At 41.5% G+C, this 17903-nt stretch overlaps 1 protein-coding gene across 3 annotated transcripts in view; it reads right to left on the minus strand.

Moving 5' to 3' along the window:
* Positions 1–3046: 3046 nt before the first annotated feature.
* zfhx4 (zinc finger homeobox 4) overlaps positions 3047–17903 on the minus strand; it is a 99641-nt gene continuing 84784 nt past the window's right edge. For all 3 annotated transcript variants that reach the window (XM_016669389.1, XM_016669388.1, XM_007547905.2), the window contains exons 8-12: positions 14715–14839; positions 13522–13722; positions 13026–13146; positions 7460–12856; positions 3047–6968 (exon numbers count right to left, since the gene is read on the minus strand). In XM_016669389.1, coding sequence (XP_016524875.1) covers positions 5395–6968; positions 7460–12856; positions 13026–13146; positions 13522–13722; positions 14715–14839 — 7418 coding nt within the window. In that variant the 3' untranslated portion in view covers positions 3047–5394. The remainder of the gene's footprint in view (positions 6969–7459; positions 12857–13025; positions 13147–13521; positions 13723–14714; positions 14840–17903) is intronic.

Raw genomic sequence — 17903 nt, forward strand, 5'->3', positions numbered from 1 at the left:
CCACAGGAAAAAACAGAGTGTAAAGAGGTCCTTCTTCTAGGCGCTGAGAAGGGCAGAAAAATGAAAAGCCTTCAGCGATTGTTCTCCACAAAGGTCAATCGCAATTCAATCCCATAATACGAAAGAGGGGTGGGCTAACCTGGCAACTGCCCACATTTTAGGGGGAGAGCAACAGGAAAGGGCCATTCAGCAGAACAGTTGCACCCTGTGTTTCAAGCACATTCGTCAAGGGCAAAAGGTGAATACAGAAGAGGGGGGAGAAAAATGCCATTTCTGAGGCTTTTTACGTGTTGTTGAATTTTCATTGCTGCCACACACCAAAGCTTTCAGGCCCAATAAGATCCACCATGCCTTCCGAGTGAAAGGAACCTCATCCTCCCTTTTTATTTTTGTTGCCCTTGTGAAATTTCATTAGGTGGATTTAACAACTTGTGAATGTCGGCTTTCTCCGTGACCCTGACACCAGTGGCGGACACGTCTCGCTGGCAGGGTGTGATATATTGCGTTAAGGTTTTCCTGAGGTGCAATTTTTAATGTGACAGCCTCTGTTGACCTCACATCTAAAAAGTCACCCTCTTGCCTGACACTAGCATCCATTTTGCCTCCTAATAGAATTCTAAAAGCGATATAAAGTCGGGACATGAAGCAATTTCTCATATAGCTGTCCATCGATCTATCAAATAGGAAATCTAGGGTAAAAATATTATGTCCTTTCACCAATTTCAAGTAATGAAAAATGCTCAATGCTGTCTGCTGTGGCTGTACATCTGTTAATCTATGACTGCCATTAATCATGGCGGATTTTTTTTATTATTTTTTATTTTCCCCCACTCTTCTATGTGGAGTCAGGAGCTGTAACTGATCAGAATCAGCTTGCAAGCAAAAATCCATAGTATTTGCTTATGTCTAGCCCAGAGAAAGGAAGCAACTGTTAGATAATTTCGAGTAATGGTCGATAGAGAGTCCCTTACCATGTTGGCATGGTAAACATATATAGAATGGTAAAAAACAAAAGCCGAAGAACACTTGGGCACGTTACACAACTAAATTGAAAAAGCAATATAAAATTAAAATCCTATAAAGTTGAAAGCACACCCTCTCAATTATAGTGTTTTATACATCGTGATATGACTGAATGATAAATACTCTGGTTTACTTCAAACACTGTACATGGACTGCTAACCGTTGAGCACAGCGACCGAAGGCCGATGATTTCAGCTTGTTCTGTTTTATGACTAAAGATTGGCCAAAATCTGATAATGCAGCATGACAATATGCAGAAGTGGAGAAGCAAATCTGAAAAAAAGCTAGAGTGACAGATAATCCCTTGCAGATAATCCAAATAAAATGAGGAAATCAGTGAAAATAAAAAGGAACACACACACACACACACCCACACACACAAGTAAGGTTGCCATTCTAAATGCCTTAAACGTATTAATGCAGTTTCTGAATTATGTTTTTATTTTTTTTTAAGCACCGACACTGCACTGTTCAGACTTACCGTAGAGTAAGGAGAGCATTTTCCCTTTCACTGCAGCCGGTACAAACAAATCTTGGAGTTTAAAGACAGTGCAACGTCTTGCTCTCATAATAAAATAAAATTGCCTTCCATTGGATTTTCAGTCTGAAACACTAATCACCAACAGATCCTCTTGTTTGTAACATCAATAAATCTTTAGCTTGGTTTACTCCGAACATCTTTGCACTCGAAATTCCCCTTAAAACAAGCCAGCTTGTAGAATTATGCTGTATAACCTTAATTTTAGCATATTTTCTTAGAGCATGACTACCCTACACATTTTTAGTTGATTTTCATATGCAGTTCTCCAGATTCATTAAGGTCTTAAACATTTATCTTGAAACAGCCACTTGCTGTAACTTTGAGTCCATTTTAGGAGGAATGTTTTGGTGAGAAATATCATTCAAGAATTATATAGTATATCACTGAGATTAAGAAAGTGTCTCAGAATAGGATAAGTGTCTCCACAATGACTCATGGAAACATAAAAAAAAAAATCATATAACAAATTAAATAGGCTTCAATCTATGCAAGATAAATATTTGATTAAAAAAAAAAAGATTTGAAGATTTGTAAGAGGTAATTTAGCTGAAAGGGAAATTTGTTCCAAATTATTTAGATGCAGTCATAAAAACACAAAAGTTAACAGTTTCATTAACATAAATATGCTTTATCTCACCAGGGAGCAGACACTTTTCAAATTCAAAAACCTAAATATATCCCTATAAAAATTGCCAGTTATACTTACTTGACAGAAAACTAGCAGAAACAGCACAAAACAGCCACATAAATAAAATATCAAACAATTTCTATAGATCCAGTCCAATGAAAGAGAGCCGGTGGCTGAAACGTTGGTTTTGCTGAAATAAGTATGTAGGGAGACGGAACTGGTTTGCAGATACAGTTTTTAATGTATCACAACAATGAGCAACAAACATACTTGATGAACTATTTCCAGAAGTTGTTCAAATACCATCTACAATAAACGTCATTTCAACTATGACAACAGGTCTGTGACAAAATAAAAAAAAGGTTTCAAAACCATGTTATTACCGTGATACGGTACAGTTGAGACCTCAAACAGTACAGTAACAAAAACTAATGCGACTACTCTCTATATATAAAACATCAATAACATTTTTGGTTTAGTTTATTTAAAGTTTTAGCCATAGGGGCTTCTTCTTATTAAAACCTCAGGGTGCATTTCCTATGTAACCCAGATGTTGTAGAGTACATATTGTGTAGGATATGATTGCGCCATGAAAATCCCTTTGACATCCAGAAGAGCAATTCCAATTTCAACCTTTTGAAGGCTGTCCCCATAAACATGACACAATCCATCCATTAAAAAAAAAAAAAAANTTGCAATATATATGTACAGTTATATTGTTAGACCATCCTTTTTGTTGGTTTCGTAGCTTTTACCAGTCCTTCATGTGGGAAGTGTCCTGTCTGATTTCCACAACACGAGTGGTCCCCATTACTCCAGCTAAGAACACTTTTCATAAAAAAAAAAAAATGTTCTTTTTTTTTTCTTTTTGGCTGCTGTGCAGTTGCAATATATATGTACAGTTATATTGTTAGACCATCCTTTTTGTTGGTTTCGTAGCTTTTACCAGTCCTTCATGTGGGAAGTGTCCTGTCTGATGCTAGCATCTTAGCACATGATGCTAGCTGACAGTTCAGTCTTATAATGCTGAGCCACAAAGTGGGGAAAGGCAAAAACGCCAGAGTTGTGAAAGCCTTTGGAATCAGGACAGTCGTTTATGTTTGTACAATGGCAGAATTGCACCTTGGGAGGCCAGGATGTCTCACATGAAACACAATCGAAAAGTGTCTTCAGGAATAAAGTAAATGTAAAATGCTAAAAATCTAAATAATGACATTTGAAAAGCTCACACAGAAAATTAAAAACTGATGTCTTGCTTAAAACTTTGAAAAAAAAAAAAAAAAACACCTTTACAAATATAAAACATAGGAGGAAATGTTACTTGATTTCATTGTTTGAAACAATAACTAAGCATGATTTGATTTAACCTGTCAAACAGTTGCATTACATGCTACTTGCTCATTTCAGAATAGGAAATACCAAAAGCAATACATTTTTGCATTTCTTCATATTAATAAATTTGTACCATGCACAGCCAACTACGAATATGTACAACAGCTTAGCTTTCTTTGTTCACAAGCCTTTTTCTTTCATACAAATAGCCTTCTGTTACTTTGGAATGAATCACACTGGTTACCAAACTAGAAAGTGATTCGTAAAAAATTGAACACCCTTTGACAGCTTTCACATTCTTAGTTCCACAGAATAATAATAATAATAATAATAATAATAATAATAATAATAATAATAATAATAAAAACAAAACAAAACAAACAAAAACAAAACAAACAAAAAAAACTAAAGCAATCAATGGATCAGTTTTGGTTGAAAGTTGAAAGACTTTATGGCAAGCAAATTAAGATTACACAGTAGCAGCAAATGTTGTATGGTAATACTTTGAAAATTTTCAAATGTTACTAAATGTGGAAAGTCAATGTTGACTTCAACTGTAGTAGATCATGGGAGGACGTTAACCTAAGCACTAAGTGGCCAGGTTTAACACTGTTTTGAATCTTGCACATACATAAAAATAAAAAAAAAATGTTATTAAACAAAAAATGCTGTTGTCCCCCCTCTTAAAGCAGCATGTTTGCCAACGTAGAGCAAATTATTATACCTTTTTTTTTATTTTTTTTTAACATTGTGACCAACTTGTACCTTAACAGTTTCAAGTATACAGTACTGCTTTCTTTGATGCACCAATTGTTAAATAGGTCTCTCGATTGTTAGGCATTAATCCTGTAACAAGTATGGACCAATATGCTGCTGCAATTGACACAAATAATAATTAAAACACATACATACAAACAAAATCTATTAAATTAACAAATGACCTACTCAAATAATAAAAAAAAGACAAATAAATTCAAATTAAGTGCACTATAGTCCAGACACAAGCAGGTACCGTAACAGTACAGCAATTCACAAATGAAAAATGTTATATTCACATAATCCGAGAGTCTATCAAAACTAGAGTTATTACCTCTTCAGAAAAGGGTGTGAGCAGAGGTAAAAGTGAGAAGGTAAGAGTTGGCACAGATTAGTATATACTACAAGAAAAAACAGGGGTGGGAAATAGATACAGTTTGCTGTAATACAAACTGGCAAACACAGGGGCATCATACACATTTACTTCACCATTCTAAATTCCCTCAGTGGCAAACCCATACTGTCTTTGTAGGGTAAAACTAAAAGGATATGCACATCGTCCATTGTAACAGTAATATTGTCTCTTGGTACTCTATACACATCAAGGAAATGCGTCCGATAAAGCTTGACATGTTTTGGTTATAAGCCAAGTGTACCCAGGCTTGGTGCTGTTTTAACAAATGAGAAATGTTATGTTCTGACCTGAGAATTTAAAGCTACTGAATTACACCTATCTAAACTAAGAGAGATTCTCTTTGAGGGTTCTGGATCGTCATCCCATACAGTACATGCTAGCATTTGGAAAACAATCCAGCTGAGGTGCAATTTGCTATCGTGAGAGTTTTTGGCTTGAAACAGGCCCCCTAAAAGGGAGCTTGTGAGATTTTTTTCCTACTCCATGTTTTTGTATACAATATAAGCTCAGTCAAGCATCTGCAACAGTTCTGTCCATAACAAAAATCAATCAATATCTTGCCAGCATATCAATATGGGAAAAACAATCCTGAGTCAATCATTTGGTACTGTAATTTTTTTTTGGGTTAAGAGAAACTTTGGAACTGCAGTTTAAAAAGTCTTATTTTTTTTCTTTAAGCAAGGGATCCTTTTGTCACTCCTACACACTGAACATATCCATTCTGATACTACTGAAGCTCGCGTCTAGGCCAGAGGCTGCCTTAGCCTTGACTTCCAACGCATTATCTAAGTCATCCAGCTTCTGGCTTAGCTCATTGTCAGACTCATCTGAACAACTCTCGGTGGGTAGTGAGGTTGGAACCCCTGAGGTGCTGCAGGAAGTTGAGGTAACCGTTGAGGGTGAGGAGAGGGGAGGAGGGGGGGAGGCAGACGGGGAAGAGGAAGCAGCTTTCCGGGCTGTGTTGGCCTGGAACAGGACATTTGGCCAGGACTTCATGGACAAGCGAGAGAGATGAGGAAAGGTGTTATTCGAAGAAGCTGCAGACTGCGAGGTAGATGTGGTGTTAGGAGTAGGGGAGCAGACAGAGTGAGGTAATAATCTAGTATGCTCTTTGGCATTTCTCATTGCTTGTTTGATTGTTTTCTCTTTGTGCAAGCTCGACTGAAGGTGTTGGCCAAGTGCTTCATTCCCATTAACAACCACATTGCAGGCAACACAAGTGTAGTTGCTCACTGCTTTTCGAAGCACTGTCTCTTGCGGGTCAGTAAAAGGATGTCCGAAGTAGCAGAAGGACTTTTGATGACGTATCACTGAATCTTCGTCAGCAAAAATCATCTGGCACTTCCTGCATATAAACTCATGCTTGACAGATGGTACGATAAAAGCATCTGGAAAATCCGTGATACGTTTGGTTTCTGTTTTCGGTTCTTCTTTTGTGCTTTCTGTTGAAGAGCCTTTGTTGTCATCCTTAGATTCTATAGCTTCTTTTGTTTTGAAGGAATTAGTTGTGGTGCTCTGTACGCTCTGAGGTGTCTTGACGGGGGTTGGTCTCTGTTGCTGCTTCTGTTCGAGTTGTTTCTGCTGCTGCTCAAGTTGCTTTTGCTGCTGCTGCTGTTGCTTCTGCAGGGACTCTTGGAGAGACTGCTGGTACTGTTGGTACTGCTGCAGGAGAGCGGTTGGGGAGAGACCAGCGGCCATGGCAGCTTGTGGGACTGCCGCAGGTCCATACGGAAACAGACTCTCCATTCCACACAGTGGTGGAAAATAGCCCCCTGCCTGAACCCCTCTGGGAAGCTGTGGAGAAAAGCAGTTGGGAAATCCAGGAAGAAAGTAGGGCAAGAACTGGCCCCCCAATAAAGAGCTAGGATCACCTGCAGCAAGAGCATTCTGCAGTGCTTGAAGCTGTGCAGCATCTAGGGGAGTCTCATTCCCTGCTTTTCCTGGCACTGGGCATAGTCTTTCCCTTGTTTTGGCCATGCTAGGGGTGTCGGGGCGCGAGCCGCTGTCATTCTCTCTGTCCTTCATCTTCATTTGAGGTGGCTTGTCTCCTGGTTTCTTGTTGTTGTCTCTCTCTGCATCTTTGCCTTGCTGCTCTGTATGGTTTACTGTTGCCAAAGGTGTGGAAGGAGCAGGAGGAGGTGGAGGTGGAGGAGGAGGAGGAGGAGGAGGAGTCTGCAGAAGAGTCTTGGTTGGGGTAGTGCTGAGAGACATGGCAGGAGAGGGAGTGGCTGGTGTAGGAAACCCAAGCATGCCAGCACCTGGAGACGCTAAAGCTGAAATACAGTGGTATATAAATATGGAAATATTCAACAATTCAATATTCAACCCCAAATCACTTTGGAAATTTGATGTTATAAGATAAAGATCCTGTCACTGGCTGAGTCTTTAAATCTCTTGTTACGATTTTGTTATGGATCAAAACTGTCACATGCGCTTTTTTTTTTAAAATAATTTAAAGATTTCTAAATATTATAATCTAAATATACCAAACCTAAAATAGGGGGAACACAAAGTGATATAGATAATTTGCTGTAAGAAAAATCTTTACCAAAAAGCAGTTCGGCTTTGCTGCTAACATAATGCATGCACTCCCTATCACCATTCTTGAATTTAAAATAGCTTTAAAAAGTAAAATTTTTGACAAACATATCTGTGATACAGAATAACCAGTTATATATAGTACAATAAAATAGTGCAGGATAAAGTTCAGTTCATAAAGCTTCTAGTCAGTTTTTTTGTTTCACTGTTTGTCATAGTAACTCACCAGGTGTGTTGGGAGGGAAAACTGGAAGTGATGACGGCCCATTTACTCCAGGAAGTAAGACTGGTGGAAGGCCAGACAATCCTGGGTAGCCAGAAGGTAGGCTGAGGCCATGAAGTGCATTATTGTTTTCTGCTGAAGTTTGTTGCTGTGGGCTAGGTAGGCTGAGTCCATCCCCAGCTTTCTTCATACGGTCCAGCTCCTGCTGGGCCATCAGCTGACGGACAGTGGTCGGTGCTAGGTAGTCCTTTTCTCTATCCACCTGGTTTCCTAGAGTTTCTTGCACTTTTGTGATGTGCTGTTTGGAGAAAATGTGGTCTCTCACAGACATCCGGGCTGTGTACTTCACACCACACAGTGTACACTCAGTCCTGGGCCCCTCTGGTGAACCCTGACTTATCATAAATGGCTTTCCAATATTAATCTTAAATTTCTTCTCTTTAGCACGGGCATTCTGGAACCAAACCTGGACAACACGTTTGGGAAGTCCAATTTCATTGCCCAGCATCTCACACTCCTGCATTGTAGGAGTGCGATAGTCACTAAAACACGCTTTGAGTACTTTCAGTTGCAAGTTACTCATCTGGGTCCTGAAACGTTTGTGGCCTGGTCGATCTCCAGTACTGTTGACTTTTCCAGATTTGTTGAAAGGGTTGCCTGCCCCAAATGGACTGGGAGAACTGGGGTCAGCGAGGCTGGACGATTCACTTCTGTCATTGTTGTCATCCATTTCGTCATCTCTGGAGCTAAAGTAGGAGTCACAGTCTTTTCCAGAGAAGCTGAGGGCAGGACTCACCATGCTGAATTGAAACCTTTCGTTACTAGCGTCAGAATTTAGCAACAGGCCCTTTTTGCTGTCGCTCATCTTGTCTCCTCCATTAGCAGTTAGGCTCTCAACCTCATTGTTATTACACTCGTCTCCGGTTGTGACATCACTAATGGCTGTATTAATTGATGATGTCTCATCGAAGTCCATCTTACTGAGATCATAAGATGAAGCTTCTGCTGAATTATTATTAGGCCCTTCAGTTTCATCACAGTTTTCAGCTTTTAAGGATGAAGGGCTTAAGAAGTTTTTTACTTGAGCTTCAGATGGTTTGACTGGAGTTGAGGATGCGGTTGGCAACTCATAGTCATTTGGCTCTGTCTTGTTGGGCAGCTGTGGGTAGTCAAAGAAATTATACTTATTTGGGCTTTCCCCTCTTTCATTGTCTTGACTCATCATTGGGCTTGGCGGCAAGCTAAAGCCTGCTTGTTTAGCTTCATGCCAATGTCTTGATCTTATGTGGCTATCTAAAGCAGATTTAGCCTTAAAGAGCGCTCTGCAAAAGGGGCATTTCTTATGGGACTGTGAGGGCCCTATAGCCCTAAACTGCCCCTTTCTCTCTCTTGCACGAGTGTTTTGGAACCAGACTTGCACAACTCTCTTCTTCAAGCCAACTTCTCGTGCAATGTGGTCCAACATCTTCCTTGTTGGATTAGAGTCAAGTAGATATTTGTCATAAAGGATTTCCAATTGTTCTGGCGTAATGGTGGTCCTCAAACGTTTATCTCTGTGTTGCTCTTCACTACTGTTTCCACCATCTTTGTCATTAGCATTTTCCTCCTTGTCATCCAGTTTTCTCTTCATTGACCCAGAGCTTACAGCTGTAGCCATGCTTGAGCTACTCTGGGATGGCATTTGGGAGAGCCCGCCAGATAACAGTTGGCTAGCCATTAGGGGATTGTTTGGATCAAATATCATATACGGCATATCGATGGGTCTTTCAAGAAACTGAGAATGGAGGAATTGGTTCTGGGCTGCCAGAAAATGCATGTGCTGGTGCTCTTGCCACAGCTCTACTGTAGGAAAGGCAATCTTACATTGGTCACACTGGTACTGGAGCATCTGGTGGGGGAGACTGTTTGTGAGCGAGGAAAGTGCAAGCGAAAGTGGACTTGACGGTACAGTTGCTGCTTGTGGCTGAGAATGGGGTCTTGACAACTGTGGCTGGGGAGCTTTTTGGGGGGGTGGTTGAGGTGTGCAAGCCTTAGATGGTCTTGGTTCCGGTAGCGACTTCATCACTGGTGAAGGGGGGATCTCAGATTGTTTCAGTTCTGTTTCAGGGGAAATATCTGGCTTTGGTGATGCTTTCCCCATGGGTCCACGAGGTGAGGCCATCACAGGGGAGCTTGAGCCTGAACTGGTCGCAGTACCAGTTTGGGATGGTTTGGGTAGCTCTAATGGTGCCAGGCTTGCCTTGAATAGAGGTGGTTCAGGATTATCTGTGTATTCCTCACTGATGTTGTCCTCATTCCCCTCTTCATCTTCGTCTTTGTAGCACAACTTTTTCTGGTGAGTAATAAGATCAAAGATGCGTGGAAATACAATGTTGCACTTCTTGCACTGGTACTGCATGTTGCTGGTTCGAATGTATCTCTCATTGGTGAGCTCTTTTTTCTCATTGTCCTTTGAATCTGCCTGATTTTCATAACTCTTCCGAGCCTTTTGGCGGGCATTTTGGAACCACACCACAATGACTCGTGTTGGCAGGTTGAGTACTGTAGAGAGCTGCTCAATCTCATCATCCTTTGGATATGCATTAGTGTCAAAAAAGTCTTGTAGCACCCTCAACTGATAATCAGTGAATCTGGTCCTAGAGGACCTCTTGTTAATGGCTGAGTCAGTTCTGTAATACTCATGTGCACTGACCTGGGGCTCCATTCTTATATCTTCTAATGTAGTAATTGGAGGAATATTAAAGTTGTAGGGAGAGTCTTTACTCCTCTGTCTTTCTTTGAACAAAGTGTTACGGAACCAGTGCTTTATGACTTTTTGTGGCAAGCCAGACTTCTCTGACATTTCCTGAATTTGTTCTTCATTAGGGGAATTGTTTATATCAAAGTTTGCACGGAGTATCTTGAGCTGATCATCGGTTATACGAGTGCGTGGTCGCTTGAACTGAGACTGACGGAGGAAGTTTGGATCAAGACCCAACTGCTGCTGGCAGAGCTGTGTAAGGTCTGTGGAGAGAGAATCCATACTGGGCAGCTGTAATGCCAGCTGAGGGGGCAGACCTGGGTGCTGGACAGACTGCATCATCAAAGGTGGGAAAAGTGGCAAATCTAAGGGAACAGGGAGCTGCACTTGGGGTGGTGCAGGTGGGGCAGTGGGTTGTGGAGGAGGAGGTGGTGGTGGTGGTGGCTGGGCTGGCTGGGTCTGGAGAGTAGTTTGATGTGTAGTTGGATGAGGAACAGGAACTGGTGATGGTACAGGCGTTTGAGGTTTGGTCATCGACGTAGATGGGGGCTGAGGAGTTGGTACTGGGGTAGGAGCAGTTGGTGGTGGTGGAGGAGGAGGAGGAGGTGGAGGCGGAGGCGTCTCAGGGGATGCAGGGCTTATTGGATAGAGTTTGTCATAGGCCTCTCTGTACTGCTGGGCAAACTTTTCAAGCTCAACATATGGGAAAAAGTGACTGTGCACATGTTCTTGGTGGCTTTTGAGAATCAGCATATTTGAGAATAGTTTTCCGCACATGCCACACTCCAGCTTATCAGTGCTGAAGTCTATTTGTTCGATGCCTTCTTTGCTTTTCTTTTGGTTCTTTTGTCTGTTTTCATTATATTGGATGACCAACTCAAAACCAAAGTTTTCTAATAAAGCCTTGGCTGCATTGCCCCTTGCTCCCGACACAATCCGTGGAGGAGGGATCAATGGCTCTGGGAACTTTGACTTTTTGGGATCCTTATTTTCTTTTACTCCATCACTCACTCCATCTCCTGCACTTTCCATTTTAGTTCTACTTTCCTGTTTATCTAAGTGGTCTTCAGCCTCTGCAGACATGTGTATTTCGGAAACTGATATGGTGTTAGGCTCCATTTTGGATTTGTTATTCTGCAGTTGTTGGCTTTTCTGATGTTGAATTTGGGATTGTATCTGAGAAGCCTGATGCTGTTGTTGAGCCTGTTGCTGAGCTTGAGCCTGCTGCAACTGATGCTGCTGCTGCATCTGCTGCTTCAAGTCTTCTAGGAATGACCCTGTCAGGCCAGGCATTCCAAAAGCTGCTGCTGAGTGCAGAGCGAGTTCTGGGTTTAGATTGAATTCAGCTCCTGGTATGTAAAAGGGGAAGAGAAATTGAGGCTGTTGAAATTGGAGCAAAGCTTCTGGAGTCATTGGGAAATGAGGGAAGAAAGCTGGGTTGAGAAACTGAGGCTGAAAGAAGGCTGCCTGTTGCTGGAGTTCGTGCTGAAGCTGCAGCTGCAGTTGGGCTGAAGACTGTGCTGACTGGTGGCTGCTTGCCTGTGCTGAAACATGTTCAGTAGTTGGTGTTGTCTTTGTGTTGCTGCTGTTGTTGGTTTCTTTGGGTTCAACTGAGTTTTCTTTGTTAGAAGAAGGAGTCCCACTTCTAGCACTGTCAGAGTTGCTAGTGTTCCCTTGTGCGCTTGGACCTGGACTTTTTGCAGGGGTGGGGCCACTGCTGCCAGTGACACCACTGCTGCTCATGTCCGTTTTGGCTGTTCTTGCTTTGGTCTGGTGGAGCACTGACCTCATATGAATTTCGAGAGTTGAACTTTGGCTGTAGGCAACGTTACAAATATTGCATTTGAATGGTTTGTTGTCAATGCTGTTGGATGTCTCTTGTGGCACAGGACTTGATGCCTCTTGGAGAACCTTTTTCAGTTTATGTAGATGGGAAACTGAGTTGTAGTGGACCAGTAAGATGTTCTTCTGGGTAAAGGACTCTTTACATACGGTGCACTTATAAGGTCGAGAGGGGTCTAAGAATTTCTCCATTGTAAAGTTGGGGCCTTTTCTAAATGGTAGGGTCCGTTTTGGTTCTGCCCCCATGTCATCAAGCAGAGAGCTGCTGTCACTTCCAGTAGGACTGGGTTTATCCTCTTGGTCCATTTCATCATCTTTGTCCAAGTCATGGTCAAAGGCTTGAGCTTCCTCCAAGGCCCTGGCCTCACTCTCTGTGATGTCACCATTCAGTGGCAGATTTCCTATTAGCTGCTGCACTTCAGCCTCACTCAGTTCAGGGTGCCCATTTTCCAAATGCTTTCTGAGGGCTAGGAATGTCCTGAAGCTACGCTGGCAGAGGCTGCACATGGTGGCTGCTCTGATAGCGTGGTACTGAGAATGTATCTGAAGCTTCTGCATTGTCTTGAAGGCCAAGCTGCAGTGGTTGCAACGGTATTTATAGACATGGCGATCAGAAACGGAAAGCTGCTGCTGTTGCTGTTGAAGTCTTTGGAGCTCACTGAGATGGTCTTGTAGGTTATCAGGAGACTTGCTATCATGTCCTAATCCAGTGGTTCTTTTCCAGTCTGGGGCCTCTGAAGCCTCTTTGGGGGGCTTGAGTTCCTGTTGCTCTAATTCATTCTTGTCTTGACTGGTTTGGTCCTCCTTTGAGGTGTTTCCTACAAGATGCAAAAACAAATTGCAGTGTTATTCACAGATTCTTATTATACCATCTTATGGATGTTCTTTTTTTAATTTCATAATAATTTAATAGAGTATGACATCAGTTGTAATAGTTTAAAAAACATTAATTGGGGTAATATAATTCAGACACTGTACTGTGCTCACCTTTAACCGAACCTGATCCATCAGTAAGAGAGGTTGGGGAATTGCTTAATGACGGGGTTTTCCCTTGTCCGGTCTGGGGATGCATTACATTATTTGGTGTGGCTGTATCAGGTCCGACAACCTATCAAGTTAATGAAATGAAAACAGTTACTACAACTGTATAAAATATATGTATACAAAATAAACTGCATAAAATTCCATACATAATCCAAATGTAAAAAAAAAAAAAAAAAAAAAAAGACAAAATAATGTATTTACAGTAAATTCTTATCTTTAGTAAACATCCTTGAACTGGCACATGGAAATTGTGTAAACAAAAACACTGAGATCATGGAAAACAAGTCCTTAGGACAATATCCTAACAAACGGAAGATTAGAGCTACACTCTTCTTATAACTGTCCTTTATCTACATTTTACCTGCAAAATCAGTTCAATCACATTCAACTGACAACTACATGCAGAGAAATTTCATTCATAATGATCAACTTCGCGTACTGTTAGAATCAGCTTCTCCACACAGTCAGGAGCCACACTGTGAAGGTGCGTGAGATGCAGCTGCAAGTGAATTTTGTTGCTTAGGACGTCCTGACACAGTGGGCAGCGGATTACAGGCTGCATGGAATGTTGGGACATCACATGGAGCTGCATACGGTTGGCGTCTTTACTGCTGTAGTTGCAGTATGGGCACTGTTGAACCTGAAAAACAAGAACGCCTGATTATATCCTTTTGAATCTCAACTCAAAACTGACCTAGATTTTCAAAAAACATTAGCAAAATTAAGTTGAGTTAGTTTTTGTGTTATTTAATCAATTGTTGCTTATCCCATCCATGATTTTCACCTCTGCTTTAAATTCAAAAGCCCACCATAAACACAGACAAAATGTAGATCAACCATATTTCACATAATTCACTTAGGAATCTAGGGCAAGTCACGCAATTTTATTTGAAGAAAACATGATTGGCCAGAATTTCTACTCAGAAGATTAGAGATGATAAAGGTGTGTACTCTCCTGAGCTATGTCCTGCCCTCATTAGATGGAGTACTCTTAGCATAGCTACGTCTCTATCACCTGTTTTAATAGAATCCATTTCTGAAATGAGAACATCCTCCCTCCTTGCAGGACCCAGAACCAGACGGGCTAATACTTCATAATCTAATTTAAAAACACATATAATTTAAAGAGATGCAAAAAAGGAAAAAAAAAAAAAGGAAAAAAAAAAGAAGCAGAGAGGGATGCCTAAGGCTAGTGCTGGTATTCCACTTAAGAACACAAAAGCTGGCCTATTGTGCTTGATGTTAAAAAGCTCTGTCAGGAAGGGAATGGAGGGTTACGTTTAACCCTTTGAATGAAAGCTGGCGCCAGCAATTGCCAAATGCTTGGCTTAGCATTTTTGCTTCTTACAGTTAAGTATTTTCCCATTAGCTCATCCCACAGTGACAGTGAAGGTTAGATTTCATTAGGGCTTAGGAAGCTGCCTCATTAGCCATTAGGTTTCTGTATATGCACTGACAAATTCCTCCAAGTATTTGCTATATGAGGCTAGAGTTTAACTTAAAAACAGGTTCCCCACTGGCCTGTGCAAACATTACGTTTCGATAATCAACTTAAAAAGGACCATCTTTAAGTTGCTAGGAAACGCACCCCAACACTTTGCGGCGTGCTATTGATTTTCTGCACACCTTTACCTGCTCGCTGGCTGTCGTCTTCCCCTCTGCAGACTTCGGCCTTTTGGGTGGACTTTCAATTTGACGATCTGCCAGGAGGGAATGTTTACCCATACTGGATACCTCTTTGGACATGGCATTAGCTCCTAAAGGCAGAAACAAATAATCAGTTATTACTTTATGTCTGTTGTCTGTTTAACACTCAGACACACGAATGTCGTTTTGCATAGCATGTATCGGGTCAAAGGGTGCAAAATTCTTCTACACCCGAATGGACATAAGGTATTTTAGTCGGGGCGTCAATATCATGTTTTATTCTTTTACCCTATTTAGGGAATCACCCACCTATCAGGGAACAGAAAACAATACTCAGTTCAAAATCTAGACAATGGTGATTCCAACTGTCAGATAATTATTAGTGGGTAAAAGGCTTCAGCTGAAACCATTTCTAACATTCTGCATGCTGAGATAACTGGATCTTCATGTGTGTAGATGAAACATCTGCACAGCATGGGGCGGACTTAAAACAATGTAATTATTGTGTCAAAGGAGCAACATTTGAATGACACAAATTCAGCAGCTGTAATGCATGTACGCTATTGGAGAGTTGCTGTGCTTCACGACAATTTTGTGCTTTTGCGGTGTGGTTCAGGCGCTGCAACAAGATCAGATGTGTAGGAATATGATGCCAAAGTGTTATTTACTCAAGACAGCATATCTTATGCCACTGAAATCCAACGCAAACATATAGCAACAAGAGTATAAATCTAAGCTGGAACATGGAATCCATCACAATAAAAGAGGCAATCTTGCAATATTACTCTAAATATATAGCATAAGCCTAGCTAATATTTATTTTAGTAAATACGCTGACACTATGAAACGCTGGAGCTGTCTCACCTTCGAAATTGATCAAATGATTATTGATTTACAAGTAATACTGTGAATGTGAGCATGTATTTCCAATTAATATTCAGTGGGGCATAGGTGATGATTCAAAAAATGATTTGACTCTAAAACAACATTAGCATGGGCGCAAGCACAAATTGTATAATTCATATTCATATACAGTGACGTGGTGCAGCCCCGAGGACATGTAAAATGAGGAAAAAACCCAGTCAGGCTCATTATCACAGCACGACATACATTAAATGTTATGGTAATATTATACACTTCATTAGTTCATATACATTTCCCCGACTGCCTCAACAACTCCTGTGTCTGTACGAGATGCAAAATTTTCAGGGCTCGGTCATGGCTGGTGGTACAGTAGCAGTGTGTGTGTGTGTATGTGTGAGTGTGTGTGCATGTAAGTGTGTGCGAGAGACGTAAACAGCAGGGCTCAGTGTTGAGAGATCAGCCTCTGGTTGTATTTAGTAAATGCTGCAGCCACTGATAAATCTTTCATTAGCCTCATCCTAAGATACAAGCCGTGCAGGCCCTGCTATACTCTGCCACTGCAATTTACCCAATCTGCTCGACACAAAGACACAGCAACAGCAACTCTCCCTCCCTCATTCCCTCCCTTTTACTTGCTTTCTTCCTCCCCCTCTCCCTAAGCTACACCCCCTCCCACCCGCACCCTCCCCGGACCCCTCTTTCGTGTCCCCTCCCTCGTCTGGTCACTCAAGGCAATATGTGAGCCTCACTCTTGCGAATCAACGCTTCACGCTAGATGCACAAATGGAAAAAAGGGGAAATCAAAGCACTGATACATGGAGAGGGGTGGGGGGGGGGTTGGAGAAAAAAAAAACATTTTGTATTTCATATTATTCTGTGGCTCGTGTTTGTATTGGACGCATATCAATTCCTTTGGCCCGTTCATGCATTTTAATTCTGTTGCATTAAGTAGGCGTTCCACTTATTTTATTTGTAATCCCCTATATCTGGAGCCTGAAATATTGGCCTGTCAAGGAAAGTGACAAGAGAGAAAGAGGGAGAGAGGGCTAGAAGAAAAAAAAAAAAAGGAAAGGGGGAGGGTGGGAGCGGAGGGGGGGACACAAGGGCACAATGTGAATTTCCAAGAACATCCGAGAATTGCTCTGCAGCTCAGAAGACCGAGGTAATTTTGTCTTCAACTGCTCGTGATGGCCCCTGCACGTGTGTGTATACATGCATATATATTTATATGTGTGTGCATATGTACGTCTCGTAGGGACTCTGACACGCCAATTGGTCAGATCGGCCCAGGTTAGAAGCGGCAGTCGCATCACCTGACCTTACCAAAGTCTGCATCCCCGCCTCCCACATTTATTATAACCATTTCTAATTTCAACTTTCAATTTTTGGCCCCGTCTTCCAGTCAATTTGCAACTAAATTACATCCAGGAGAAAGGAGATGAGGCGATTGTCGGCCGAGAGCCTGCGAACACATTTACAATGTGGCTCGGGAAAAGAGCCTCGCACATCACCATTGATTACTGTGATGCTGAATGTAAATGTATGTTTGTGTAATGTGTGCAGTTGTTCTTTTTTTCTTAGCATTTGCAACATAAAATTCCGTCCTTCGGGTTTTTGCGTTTTTGACCTAGGGCTTCCATCAATGGTGAAGAAAAATGCATTTTTGAACATTGGAGTGAATTTAAACGGCAGAATAAGACCAAGGATGTAGTTGCACACACATATAAATAAGACCAAGGATGTAGTTGCACACACATATAAATAAGACCAAGGATGTAGTTGCCTATGAAACAGTGTGTGTAGCAATCATAACATTGCTAATTCTTCAGAAAAAAACACCCCCAAACAACAAAACAAAAACAAAACCTTTGTCTTATGGTGAATGGTACTCTTCTTTGTCTGCAAACCACATTTAATGACTGTTCATCCCCCTCCTGTCCAAGCTTCCGATCATCCCTTCACCAAATGAAGTGGATTGGCAAAATAAACCCCAAACTCAAATCACCACCCCCAACCACCGCCCCAAACAACTCCCTAGCTCTCCCCCCCTCCCTTTTCTCCTAAACCCCACCAGTGACAAATGTCTGCACAGAGCAGGACCTTGCTTGATTAGATAAATCAAAAAGTGATTTATGACACTCAAGCCCCTTTTGCATTGCTGGGGGAAAGAGTGGAACACACAACACCCATCTTTATTTGCAACTGTCAATGGTGTTTAAAGAGCTGCATGTAAACACACATGCACACACTTGCAAAAATGCATGGTTGACATTGAAATAGAAAGAAGTACAGAGTGTATATATATATATA

This window comes from Poecilia formosa, unplaced genomic scaffold (genome assembly GCF_000485575.1).
Source record: "Poecilia formosa unplaced genomic scaffold, Poecilia_formosa-5.1.2 Scaffold22, whole genome shotgun sequence".
Classification (NCBI taxonomy): Eukaryota; Metazoa; Chordata; class Actinopteri; order Cyprinodontiformes; family Poeciliidae; genus Poecilia; species Poecilia formosa.